General features: G+C 31.3%; 1 protein-coding gene across 1 annotated transcript in view; it reads left to right on the top strand.

The window, feature by feature from the left end:
* Positions 1 to 12,199, top strand: part of LOC139525435 (low-density lipoprotein receptor-related protein 2-like) — a 53,962-nt gene extending 41,763 nt beyond the window's left edge. The window contains exons 19-24 of the mRNA XM_071320761.1: positions 1,549 to 1,692; positions 2,872 to 2,997; positions 5,219 to 5,347; positions 6,543 to 6,671; positions 10,553 to 10,684; positions 11,678 to 12,199. Coding sequence (XP_071176862.1) covers positions 1,549 to 1,692; positions 2,872 to 2,997; positions 5,219 to 5,347; positions 6,543 to 6,671; positions 10,553 to 10,684; positions 11,678 to 11,715 — 698 coding nt within the window. The 3' untranslated portion in view covers positions 11,716 to 12,199. The remainder of the gene's footprint in view (positions 1 to 1,548; positions 1,693 to 2,871; positions 2,998 to 5,218; positions 5,348 to 6,542; positions 6,672 to 10,552; positions 10,685 to 11,677) is intronic.
* Positions 12,200 to 14,231: the final 2,032 nt, after the last annotated feature.

The following is a 14,231-nucleotide window of genomic DNA, read 5'->3' as shown; positions in this document are numbered from 1 at the left end:
CGACCAAGTCTTAACCAAACTAGATCTATTCTTTGTATCTATTAACTGAATTTTATCAATTTAGGATTTTTGAAATGAAATTTAAACAACAACTTGAAATTGAAAATGTATTCAATACAGTATTGAAATTAAAATTTCACAATAATCCATCATAATATAATTTCAACTCAATATTAATCAACACTTACATAATAATATATATCAACTTTTAAATGATAAATAAAACAAGCTGATCAAATAATCTAAAAAAATGAATTGTGACTAATATTTTCAATATTATTCAAATTTTATGAATATTTCGGAAGTATTTTACGGTAATTGGACTATTTTCACCATTAATTTAAGCCTAGTATAGATTTATGTTGTCAGTTGACTTTAGTTTATAATGCAGTGAATGTTTTTTTATTAAGATATATATAAAATAGTATATAAAACAATTTAATATATTTAAAAAAAAAATGAGAGCTTAATTGTTTTGTTTTATTAAACCAAGAATTGAATATAATCATTATAATAGAATTTCCCTAGCAATCCTTGATAACCTTTTTAAAAAAGGAAATGTATTCCAAAGTAACAGTAAAAAAAAAGTTAAATTAATTTAAGTATTTTTTTGTCAAATTAACATGGGATACATAAAGCACTTTAATATGTACATGTGTGTTTTACAGGTAAAAAGAAAGCCCTTTTTTCTTAAATTCGTGTATTACTTATCTAGTACATACATGTATATTCGAAAGGCCTTGTTGTTTAATTTAAAAGGATGTTGCAATTTTAAATCAATGTTATTTAGAATTTAATACTTCTGACCAGGTGTGATCTTATTGAGTTTGCCCCAAGCAGAGGTTATACTTTATATTTCACTACTAATCAGAAAAATAATTTTATTTATTTATTTAATTTTATCCCTTTTTGATACAAGTTATATATAATATATTTTTTTTTATCCTAAATATAATCAGAAATATATTTCTTTTATAAGGTTAAAATCTTTTATAAATTTTGTTGGCTGTTGTTATATATGTCAGTTAAAAAGAACTTTATTTAAACAGTTAAAAAAGTAGAGTGTTTTTGGTCTAGTATGGTTCAGACTGGTCGAGTATTGTTCAGACCTTTGGTTAAGTATGGTCTAGACTGGAAAAATAGGTCGAGTACATGTCAAGAATGGGTTAAGACTGTTTCAGACTGGTCGAGTAATAGTTCAGACTATTTTCAACGGCAAAGATAAGGGTCAAGTACGATTCAGTACAGTCAAGTATGGTTCAGACTTGGGTCGAGTAATGTCAAGTAAAAGTCAGACCAATTCAGACTGGTCGAGTAAAAATCAGTACAGTCGAGTACAGATATAGGCCATTTCAGACTTTAATGGTTTGTAGTGATTCCATATTACGTCTTAAGATAAAGAAAGTGTGTTTGGAATCTTCGGCCTCATCCCTATGGCATTTACTAACCCTCTATAGATCCATAAGGGGTCAGTAGCAAACCATATAACTTATAGTATTGCCATAATCTGTGATATATTTGTAACATTAAATCTGCTTTTCTTTCTAGATTATGAGTGTCCTGTCGGATTTGTAAAATGCAAAGACGGACTGCAGTGTATTCGTGCTTCTTCCATGTGTACTGTAAATGTTGCTGGTTTGTGGGGTTTAGAGTGTAAAGATGGTTCCGATAATGATACAGATCATTGTTCAGGTATAAATATTTGAGAATTTTTTAAAATGGTTCAATTTAGAAATCAAACGTTATATGGTATAAAACGTTTCAGACTAGTTCTTATTGAAAAAGATGAAAAGGAGAAAAATGTTCTTTCGAAAACGTATCCTTTGCCAACAAAAGTCTCGATAAAATAAACTGGGACAATTTGCATCTTTAAAATTCTAGAATCAAAAAAGGAAACGCAATGTTAATTGTATATGATGTGACAGTGTTCATGTAAATATTTCACGGAAAGAAAAGAAAAATGAATATTGTGGCTTAATTCAAGCTTTTAAAATATATCCTTGTTATTGATTATTTTATCTTATTCATTTTTTTTTCTAATTTGGAGAAAAACAATTTAAGCAGTTTAAGGTATAATAACATTTATGCTATCTTTAATATCCGGGTTCAACTATAGTATGTACTGACTGTAGTTTGTCTGGTTTGTTGTGCTGCACCTTTGGCATATAAACATGATAAACCATATCAGTCATGAAGATGTGTGAACAACATTTTGATTAAGTTTGGTAAAAAGGACATAATACAAAACGAAATAAAAAGAGAGAACATATTTCTTTAAACAAACTAACGTAAATGAGCTGCAACCCCTCGCAGGTGATTGAGCAATTTATATTATTACTACGTGTATAATCGCTACAAACTAATGTTTGAAAATCTTCAAATATTTTAGACTCATTTGAAGGCACAGTTAACAAATACAATTACATTTTGGTGCTCAAGACTCATCGATTTTCAAATCCAGAATAAAACAATATTAGCAATTATTTTTTTAAAAGAGTGATATATATAACGTTTTGTTGTTTACTGTGCATTCAGATGAGTCGTTTAATATTTGAAAATTTTCAAAGATGAGTTTGTAGCGGTTATTCGCGTAGTAAGAAATGTTAAATTAAATCATACAATGGATGAAATTTGCTGTTGCATCTACAAGCCCTCACATTCAAAGGTAGTATACACATAATTGATAAAATTAATCGAATTTCATTAATTGAGCATACATGTATTTGTTTTATTCACACTAAAGTGTGTAAAATGACTCTGTTACCTGTCACTTAATGTGAATCTGAAATGCATGACTCTTCTTAACCTGTTTTTATGTCCCAAATTAGTGATTTGTCAAACAGGTATTTATTTCTGTGTTTGATATTGTAGCTTACGAATGTCCCGTGTATTTTGAAAAGTGTCCTAATGGTCATCAGTGTGTACATCAGACAATGCTTTGTTCAGGAGCACAGATGTGTGATGGCGAATCAGAAGATGAAGAACAGTTTTGTAAAAGTAATTCATTAATTAACTTTTTGTATTAAGATGAGTATTTTCTATCGTTACAAGTAGCAGGGTAAAATGCAGACACTTCGTCACAATTCACGGTTAACAGAAAAGAGCTATTCCAATTACCAGACATTCACGTATATTCCAATTCTTACTATAGATAATAAAACAGTTAAATAAGTAATCAATATGAAGTGAGTACGAATGTATGTATTTCCTGTCTGTAATAAAATAACTAATTCATAGCCCAATTGCTATTGATAATTGTGTCTGGTGTTCAAATAAAATGGCAGTCATTTCATAGTAAAACGAACCTTATCCTGACTTGTACTGAAAAGCGCAGTGACTTTCGGGAGTTGGATAGTAGAGAAACATGTACTTCTAATCTTAGCAACATAGAAAATATGCCCTTCTTTCATCATTTTATATATTTATTTCTTTATTCAAGAGCTTTCAACAAAGGTTCTTCAGGGATCCCTAACCCTTGAGCTTTAATTTGATATCAAAGGTACTTAAATATTTTATTTTTGAACAAAGTTACAGATATGCGTAGGAACTATTTTCTTTAAAAAAAAAAACATTCGGTATGTACTTCATTATTTTATGTTCTTTATAATCGGACCCGAATAATAGTTGTACATGTATATTTATTACAGAATCAATCTTGCTATATTGATTTTTTTCTGCACTTAAATTCATTGTATCATAAATTTCTAACAACTATTTAATTTCTCTAAAATCACCATTTACACCTATGTTTTGTCGTCGGCCTCTTATCTTGAAAACTATTATAGAAAGATAGCCACTTTAGATAGCAAACATGATCAGCAAGACTATTGTCTCATTGGCAATCGTACCACATCTTCTTATGTTTATATATCTACAAATAAATCAACAAAGCGAAAATCGTGAGTCCACTTATTATTAAAACTATTGTTTGTTAATGACTAGGTTGATGAATACTGTAAGGTTTTGACTATTATCTTAAAAAAATTAAAAGATATATAGACTCTTCATATAGCAAAAACGACCAACAGGAAAAAAATCCGGATCTACCTATTATGTAGACTCTTAGAAGTGATTGTCCCTAATTGGCAAGTGTTTTTCTTTTTGTCTACGGAGAGGAGTTGCAAGATGAGGATTGTCAGTGATGTGGTATATTTATTCGATGATGCGAACTTGCATAACAAGGATTGAATGATTATGCTAATTGAAATGTTAGGTAAACACTGTACCAAGTCAGGAATATGACAGTTGTTATTCATTCGTTTGATGTGTTTAAGCTTTTGATTTTGCCATTTGCTGAGGGACTTTCCGCTTAATATTTTCATCGGAGATCGGTATGTTTGTTATTTTCGTTTTATGCATTTTTGTTGATTTCTGATCAATGGTCGCACGTACGTTTGTTAAGCCTTCCTTTCGTTTGCCCGACATATTCTCATCCGTAAAGGTAAAACTCTAATCCGTAGACGAGATTTGTTGATTTACAATTCAAATCATTGGAGCTTCTGGTAAAATAAGATTTCTCAGTTAAATTGCTAGTGAATTGGGCATCTGTTATTAAGATTTTTCAGGTCTTACAGTATTTGGTTTCACATTTCGAGATGAAACAGTATTGTTCAGAGTCAATAAAATCAAAAATGTAAGAGGTTTAAGATAATCTGTTAGAATAGAGTATGTTAGGTGTATTTTTGAAAAAGACAAGCGTAATGTTTGGTCATCTACGGCCTGTTTTTTTTTTTTTTTTTTTTCATTCATTATTTAAGTTGCATGAATGATTCCGTTGTAAACAAAGCGTCTGAAATGCAATTATGTTTTCTACACATCGGCTTATCATTCCGAGGCACCTATGATATATCCGAGTTTTGAGTGGGATTTCTGATTCTTAAGTATTCCATGATTTGTTTTGTAGACTTTTGTTTGTTTTTGGTACTTTTTTTTCATTGCTTTATCCGTTTGTTTTCGACTTAAGAGTTTGTATACCCCTTGGTATTTTCTACCCCTTTTTCTCGTTTCGCATCTTCTGGATATGTCTTGTTTTGTTTGCCTGAAATAATATCTAACGATGAAATAATTACGAGTCAATTACACTTTACTACAGAGTTCGACTCGTAACGGGAAGAAGAAGAAGAAAAAACAGAAAGTCATCATCCTTATCTTATGATAACTGCACATTGACAAATTAAAAATGAGTACATGGATTATTCATGTTGTTGTTCAATTGCAGCACGCAACTGTGGTGACTTCATGTGGAATTGTGATAATGGATACCAATGTGTGCTCAATTTCAATACATGTGATGGTGTTGCAGATTGTGCAGACAGTTCAGACGAGAATCCAGACTTATGTGTAGAGAGTAAGTTTATTTGAATCGACTGAATCAATGATTGACATTATATCAATAAAATAAATAAAAGCCGAAAGGTTTAAGTAATGAAAATGATTTTCGAGGTTCAAAAAAGCCTAGATAACTTTTTTTTTCATTTATCAAATAATTCACAGACTAATTCCCATTACATATATTTTCATAATATAGTGTGTGTTGTGTTGCCCAGCATATATTTAGGTTGTCTTCGATTCAAGCATATTTAGACATTTAGATAATAGAAATTAATTTATAAACATGTTTCTATGAGATCATTACTTTGCTTTAAGTACACTACCACAAACAAAATGTACTAACACAATACATGTAACGAAATCATTGTTTTTTATATTGGTGTGAAAATCAGATTAATGGTAATTACTGTAAACTGATTACTTTTTTCTCTAAAAGAAAGAAAGTGTAGCAAATGTCCTTCCAGCTATTATCGAGGCAGGTTATATTCTGTCATGTAATGTAATGCAATTTGAAATTATTTACACGGGTACCAGAACACGCAGAATAGATTTGAAATAAGCAACATGAGTTTGATATTATCTAAAGTAAAGCTCAAATGATTATAAGTTTTAGAAAATAATAAAATTGTTAAACAAAATATTAAGCACATAGTTCGTGAATCATATATGTTAGACCTACATTAATATTCGGAAAAGAATTCCTAAAACAGCACATATTTACAAAGTCATTATTTACAGCATCATTATATACAATTAATTTTGTAATGTTCTTTATTATTTGGAAATATTCGCAACTTTTAATTGACAAGTCGACACCCACTTAACCTTTCAGATCCAAGGAACATTCAGTTATGTAAAAGTCACATTTGAAGTACAAGAACAACATACAAACCTTTATTCTGTCAAATTTGTTGGTTGCCACATTTCAAACTTAACATTTAAACCAGCTATATTGACAAAAGGAATACGAATATTGTTTCTAGTGTCGAGTCACTATTAACAAAAATGTTCTTGAAATGGTGTGTTGGTGTTTCGGTAAAATATATCGTCAGTACTGAAACCTACTTAACTTACGTGTTCTTTGTTGTCATTGGTGCATACTCAAATATAGCTAAACCAGGCATAACACACATGTTAAATTGTAATGGGACATCAGTCAAAGGGTTTAAGATGCATAAGTTTATTCTAATTTCTTTCCATCTTTTTTAAAGATCGTATTTGTCCAGTTGGAATGGTGAAATGTGAAGATAATATTCAGTGTATTTATGAAATACAGTTTTGTAGTAAATATCCTGACTGCAAGGATAAATCGGATGAAAGCCCTGAGATTTGTACAAAAGGTAATGAAATATCTTTCATTATTTGAAAAAAAAATGCTAGTTTTAGTACTTAGTACTAATAATTTTTACAAATATTAATGGTTATTTTAAGCTGTCTATGTCATGTTTCATATTTTGAGAAGATGTTAGCAATATGGTTTAATACACATTAGTACGTCTATGACGAAAGAATTACAGAAATAGACATTGACCAAAGAAACTGTACACATATATCAGATACGCACATGCTATTGTCTGTCCTCTTGGTTTATAAATCTTATGTACGTAGAATCAATATACCAACTTCACCTTTATATGGGATATACTTTCCCAACCCATTCCGTATTCAAGAGCTTGCAGCAGCTAGTCACCCTTTATAAAACGTCATATGGTCTAATAAAAAGTTGATGAACCAAGGTAATGTTAAAGAACGTTTAGTCCTTGTTAAACAAACAAAAATAATCGATGGATTCCAAGACCTAGTTGATACATATTTTGTATTAAATTCACCAATAATATATGATGGTCTTGAAGTATAGATTATAGGTACTGAAGTTGTTTATCATCTGGATAACGTGTTAAAGTGAACTGTTTTATTTATCTATGTATATATTCTAATAAATTCCAATATAATATACTGTAGTCTTGGCTTTGTATTTAAACATCAAGCCTTTTTGTTATTGTGATGTGGACATTTTTGTATAGTTGTCTTTCATTTATGCTAAGACTCTCTGTCTACCAAGTATATATATATACAACTCGTCTAAACATCAACCCAACAATGTTAGATCTGTAAATTTGATTTCGCAAATTTTTGGTTCTTCCCTCGCCGGGATTCGAACCCATGCTACTGTGATATCGTGACACCAAAATCGCCTAATTGACTGCTGTGCCTCAAATTTTGACACTTTTACCTATGATTTCTGTTTATTTTGCTAACGCATCGTTGTCAATATAACATAATTATATTCAACGGTCAGGAAAATTACAACCTCTTTCCATTTGGTTGATTTGTTTTCACTTTTGATTTTGCCTTTTGATAAAGGATTTTCCGTTTCGATTTTTCATTAGAGTTTGGTATTTTTATTATTTTACTTTCTACTTCACGTTTTCTTTTACCAGTGTAAGTTTCATGTGTATGTTAAGATCGTTAATGGTAAATTTTCTGTTTTTATAATGTTAATGTTTTCATATACTAATGTTTTGCATTAGCGGTTAAAGACAATATAGACATGTATATAGAAAAACAAAAAATACCGAGTTGAGTACAACTGATGGTTGGGGGTGTCGTGTAATGAGTATACAATTTTGGACACAACTAGGAGATAAAGACTTGTATGATGTTCTATTTGTCCTAGTATTAAAACAGCATCAAACAATGAAATTGAGAATGGGAACGGGGAATGTGTCAAAGAGACAACAACTAGATCAAAGAGCAGAAAAAGCAGCTAAAGGTCATAATGTGTCTTTAAAACAGTGAGAAAATCCCGCACCCGATTGCGGACTTCAGCTGGTCCCTCAACAAAAATATGTACTAGTTCAGCGACAATGGACGTCATTCTAAACTCCTAAACAAACAAAAATGAACCAAAATTTAAAAAAAAACCAAACAAGACTAACAAAGGCCTGAGATCCCTGATTTGGACAGTCTCGAAAAATGTGACAGGACCAAACATGTTTCGGTAGATTTGAACCCGTCCCCTATACCTCTAGCCAATGTAGAATAAAACAAAACAGCAAATCGCACAGTAAACCTCAGTTTAAAAGAGGTCCGAGTCCCATGTTATTATAGGTAACAGAAGAAACTAAGTAAAATGACAATGATGCATAAATTGACAAATGACTACTAGCATATACTGAAATGCCAGCTTCAGTTAAACGGATTGAAAGATTTATGTTTCCATCATTTTATTATCAAGCACAATCTCTCCCGCTAGGCGGTAAGCATCATAACCCGTGTCAAACTAACTACTGGTTTTAGTATAACTGTGTTTATTTCGCATGCAAAGAGTGAATCATTATTATTTCAAAAAAAAATGACCCGATAACAGTGTCGTAACTGTATCCCTTCTGAATATGTCTGTTTAAAGACTTGATTAGCTTTTGAGATAATTGATGATATTTGTGTGCTTTGTATAGAATAGTATCATAAAAGATTGGATGTGAATACCTTAACTCATAGGATTGACTGTTGGTGTTTTAACGCCACTTTTAAGCACTGCTTTGGGGCTATTTCGTGGCGGCCAGTTTTTTTTTGTTTTTTTTTTGTTTTTTGTGGAGGTAGCCAGAATGCCCGGAGAAAACCACCGACCTTCGATAGAAAAAGATTGGAGTCGAGTGCACCCACACGAGCGGGGTTCGAACTCACAAATTCAGTGTTGACTGGCTAGTGATTACAGTAGTAATTACTTAGACCACTCGGCCATAGGATGTCTGCACGTTAATTTATACATACGAATGATGTCCTTGTACATTAAGTAAAAATCATCTCTTTTATCGTAAATGTTGGTATTAACCGTCCTGCTAAAGAAATAGAGATAGAGATCCAGAAAAGGGCAGTGTTCGTGACTAGTATTAGATTTATTTAATATCAGTTCAGCAGGATAAATATCTCAAGTATACATACTGAAGTTAACATTATTGCGAGCCAAAATATCATCCAAATATCTAAAAGTATTATTAAATTTTGTTTCGATGGTTCCGCAATAACATGAATAAGTGATGCACAGTAAGTCCCCATTGAAATTTTTATAACTTCACGATATACAATATACGGAATATCCATAACGAACAAAAATGGTATCTATTAAAAATTCAAGTGCAGTTAACGTATCAAAGCAGGTCAAATTTACTTAGTTCTTTCGATTGTTGTTACTAAAAATACTAAAAGAGTTATATATATATATATATATATATATATATATATTAGCATTCTGAATTTTAAAATACCCGTTTAATTAGGTGTGTGATTTTTTTCTTAATGAGATAATGAGGCAAAGTGGTATAAAGGGTAGACATCAATCACCGATATGACATGTATGAGCATGCAATTTATCAAGTATTTCCAACGGATGTTTCACACTCCAAAAGTAAGAAAATCCATTATTTTCAAACGTTGTATTTGAAGAATCTATTTCCAGGTTTTTGATTGTACCAAGTGTAAGTAAAATAGACAGTTTAGCAGTGGAACAATGTCTTGAAGACGAAATAAATCTATATTTGTAAGGTGTTTTGTGCAGCGTTTTTAGTCATGGCATTGTCATTTTCTTTTCAACATATGAGTTTGAATCTCCCTCTGGTATCTTTTTTGCTCTTTTTTTGAAGCCTGTACGTAGTTGAAACTTTCATATTATTCCGTTCTGCTTGAAAAGAGGTAGCTAAATGTTTATTTTTGTTACAGATGTCATTTTTCGAAAATGGAGTCAGATGGAATGTTGGTTAATTTGTGATTTTCTTTTGCTGAACCTCAATGTATAATTAACGTCAAAACAATAATGATATTATTGGCAGCCTAATACCCGGGGCAACAATTAATTCCTTGACGAGGTCTTGTAGCTTATATTTGATACCAGGAATTGGGCTTTTATGGTTGTTGTTAGGAGTAATATGTTCTTTATGTTGAATACGACTACGTTCATTACTGAATTAAACAAAAAGAATATTAGGACTTTACGTCAGCTTTTTTTTTTTTATCCATTTCGTGCAGTAACTCATTCCAATCGATAATTTATTGGGGACGATATTTAGGTCCTTAACTGAGGAATGATTTCAGCTCTCGGTCATGGACGATGTTTAGGTCTCCTGTTATAACATGGGAATAGGGGCCATAAATGTATTCGGAATTACTGCAGTTTCATGACATATGTGTATTGTATATTAAAATCTTTACCCTATTTTTACAGACAGAGCTTGCCCTACTGGAATGTCTAGATGTTCCGAAAATGATCCAAATTGCATATATGATAGTTGGTTCTGCAACAAACGACCAGAATGCGAAAACAGAGAGGATGAAAGTCCGAATAGTTGCTTTAATCGTAAGAAGATATTTAAATTAACGCATGTGTACATAATGATGTTAACTCGTGTATTTTTAATTAACGCCAAGTAAAGCATGCCTTAAATCGAACTTATTAACTTTTTATGTGCAAAAAGAGGCAGATTTGTCGTATATCGACTGCATTTACTCACTTCGTTCGTTTGGGTTAAATTGGAACGATAACAGGACTGGTAAATTTGAACTTATCATTTTATATTTGCTAAAATGTGCGTAAAATATAAGTCGATGTTTCTTTTCATTTGTTTTTCAAAATGAAATACATTATATGTAAAGTTTCTCAAATATATGAAAAATGCAGTATAAGGTTTATACTTCCCCCTTGTTTTAATTGACCTTGGGATTAGATTGTTTTGTTTAGACTTTTTCAACCCATCGTGTTCTTTGGAAAATGCCCGTTCAAAGGAAAAAATATAACAGTTAGTTTCTGTTGGTTGATAAAGACTTATATTTGATTTTGTCACGTTTGATAGATTTCTTTCTGAGACTCCTGAAATAACCTGAGAGTTCGTTATTAATGTCCATACTTTATTAACATGTTTAGTATTAACAATACATATCAGCTGGTACTGGTACTTTTTAAGTGATTGCTTGTGCTGGACTAATTTTCTTACTATTTATTTGTGTACATGACAAAAACAAAGTGATCATACTATTACTTTAAAAATGATATGTAATGCAGTGTCCAGAAATGGAAGATCGTTGCATGTAAAATATTTATATATATATATATATATGTATATATATGTGTGTATCCTATGTCCATACATGAATTTGGTGTCGATAATACTTTCAAATTTCGTTTTTAATTGGTCAAGTATAATGTTTCGTCGTAATATACGCGTACAACGTTTCATCTTAAACCAAAGAATGGTTCAGAACACGAGATACTTTTTTCATCTGAAAATGTTAGATGATATTAAAATATATTGATAAGACATTGAAATAGATTCTTCTTAATTTATCTTCTCAGGTCCAAAGGGATCCATTGAATTGCCGTGGCTGACATAGCTAGCAGTCTGAGTGAATTTTATGTGAAAACATCTCACCATACGACAACAGATAAAAAATTGAATTATGTGAATTAAACTACACGCCTTTATTGTATCTGTAAATAGTTAGGATTGCAATTTGGTTTGTACAAATCTTGCTTTCAGATGTTATCATTATATAATAAACAAAATATGAAATATGTCATGGAATTGTTCAATTGCGACCCGTATAGTTTGTATCGTTAGTCTTGTCATTGTCGTCTCCAGTCACTGCTAATAGGCCTTCATGACGATATATAAATCAGCTGAAATTCAACACAATGTTTACAGGTTTTTTTTCGAGAAAAAACACCATGGTACAACTGATCTACATGAAATATGAAAATTGATAAGGATGAAACGTTTATTTGAGGGAAATAAAGCTTTCTTTCAATTTCAAGATTTTTCTTTTTAGCGGTATAATTTCGGTGTTTTAGTTACCCAATTTGTAATTTACGCACAGTTATGATCAATGTTGCTTTCATTGACAGAGGGTAGGACCAAAAAAAATATGTGTACGCGAACACTAACTATGCTTATCCAATCAAACTTCAAAGATAATTATAATTTTAAATTTGATTTTTCACAGTACTTGCGAAAAAAAAAATGTCGAAATTTAGTGTCTGTATGTGTAAACAAGTGCTCTTGTTTAAGGTAACATATTTCCCTGTAATCTTCAATGTTTCTGTTATGTTATCTTTTGTGTAAGACTTTCAAATTTGCTTGTTAATATATTGATACGCATCATACGCATTTTTAATAATGAATCACTTCAAACCTGTGGTTATCGGTTTTTTATTGTCATACACACATTTCCTGGCTGACATTAAACAGAATTGAAACAAGCCCTTGCATATGTCGATGATAAAACGTACCATACACGTTTTTTCTGCTATAAAGGGTATACAGTCGCCTCTTACAAGTCGATTATTTATTTTAATAGTTCATCATGTTCATGATAGGTCCTATTTCAAGATTAGTGCAAAACCCTAGTAAATGAACTTTCGTCGGATTTGGCTTTGTTGATCTTGTGATAATTACAATATAACGATAACAATGTTCAGTGATTTCAAGATTTTAATATGGAATGAACAATAATAATGTTTTGAAGATATAAACATGACAGTAAATCCATAACTGGTAAACAAGGAAAAAACCCAGAAACAGTCGAATTCCATAAGTTCAAGAAAAATAGGCAGTAACGAAAAACAAAATTACCTAAAGGAAAGAAACAAATCCATACAACACTACAGTGAAAACTTTGGTTAAGCAACACTACCTCATTAGACACCATTCTTGAACTCTTGTTCTTGGAAAATCCTCAGTCCCATATATTATTATGATACCAACATGACCAATGATGTTACTTATTGCACGTGAAAATGCTATGATTTAGATAAATAGAATGGTTCTGTGACTACGACTTATGTTTCGTTTTAAAATTCGATTCTCAAAAATCCATATAGTGTAGTGTCGGCAATTTTCGACCACTTAACGGTAAATTTGATTATGACGTCAGATAAAAAACAATGGTCATCTTGACGTTACAAGTAAACATCTTTACATATTGGCTTTTGTTTTCGTCGAAGAAACAATACATAATTTTTGATATTTGCATTAGTAATGACTATTTTAACGTTGTTAAATATTCGGGTATTTTCGACCACTTTACAATATCCTTCCGTGATATCACTGATTATTTTATAGTATGGTTCGACCCCAGAAACAATTGGTCATGAAGTGTTTAATTGATAATAATTTGCCGTCGTAAGTGGAGATAAACGGCCATTTTACTTCTTAAAGTGATACTGTTTCGGTAATCACACGAACATTACAAGAGTTGATCAGCGACTGATATTATTCAGGCAGTCCTGCAAAAAAAAGTTTCTGAAAATTTCGAAAGAATTGTTTGAAGCGGATTTCAGAAGAAATGAACGTCTACAACTGCTCGCACTGGGTTTGTGAATACTCGTGCGTATTTCAATCAATTGTCGTGATCTGTATTGATAAGATCACACTGATGACTAGTGTGTGTGCTCTGTATGTACTATAGTCTTGTACGTGCTATTGTTCATTCAGTGTGGCCTACTTACGGTCCATATTTGGTCCATAATTGATTGATAAAGAACACGAATTTGTGCATGTATTGAACTCCATTTTTTGAAATGGGGATCGGGCCGGGGCAGACTAGGTATACCATGGACATTATTTTTATTTGTTTTTGATCATCGGTATACCACTGTTGGCTTTTTTTAATCTTCATACTGGTTTGTGAGATGTAGTGCAGGGAAAATGTGTATAAAATTGAAGAAGTATGTCAAAACCATGCTTTGACGGCATATGCAGTCGCTTTTCTTGGCTGATATATTGAATATTGTATTTATGTTTGATTGACATTCACAACCACTTTTTTTCGCTCTCTTCGTTTTATGATTTGCAAAGTTTTATTTATCAAAGTAATGATCCATTTTATATTGGAAAATTATTAAACTAAGC

The sequence above is a fragment of the Mytilus edulis genome, chromosome 5, assembly GCF_963676685.1.
Source record: "Mytilus edulis chromosome 5, xbMytEdul2.2, whole genome shotgun sequence".
In the NCBI taxonomy this organism is placed as follows: Eukaryota; Metazoa; Mollusca; class Bivalvia; order Mytilida; family Mytilidae; genus Mytilus; species Mytilus edulis.
Note: the sequence above shows the minus strand (reverse complement) of the source record. Positions and strands in the feature narration are given on the sequence as shown.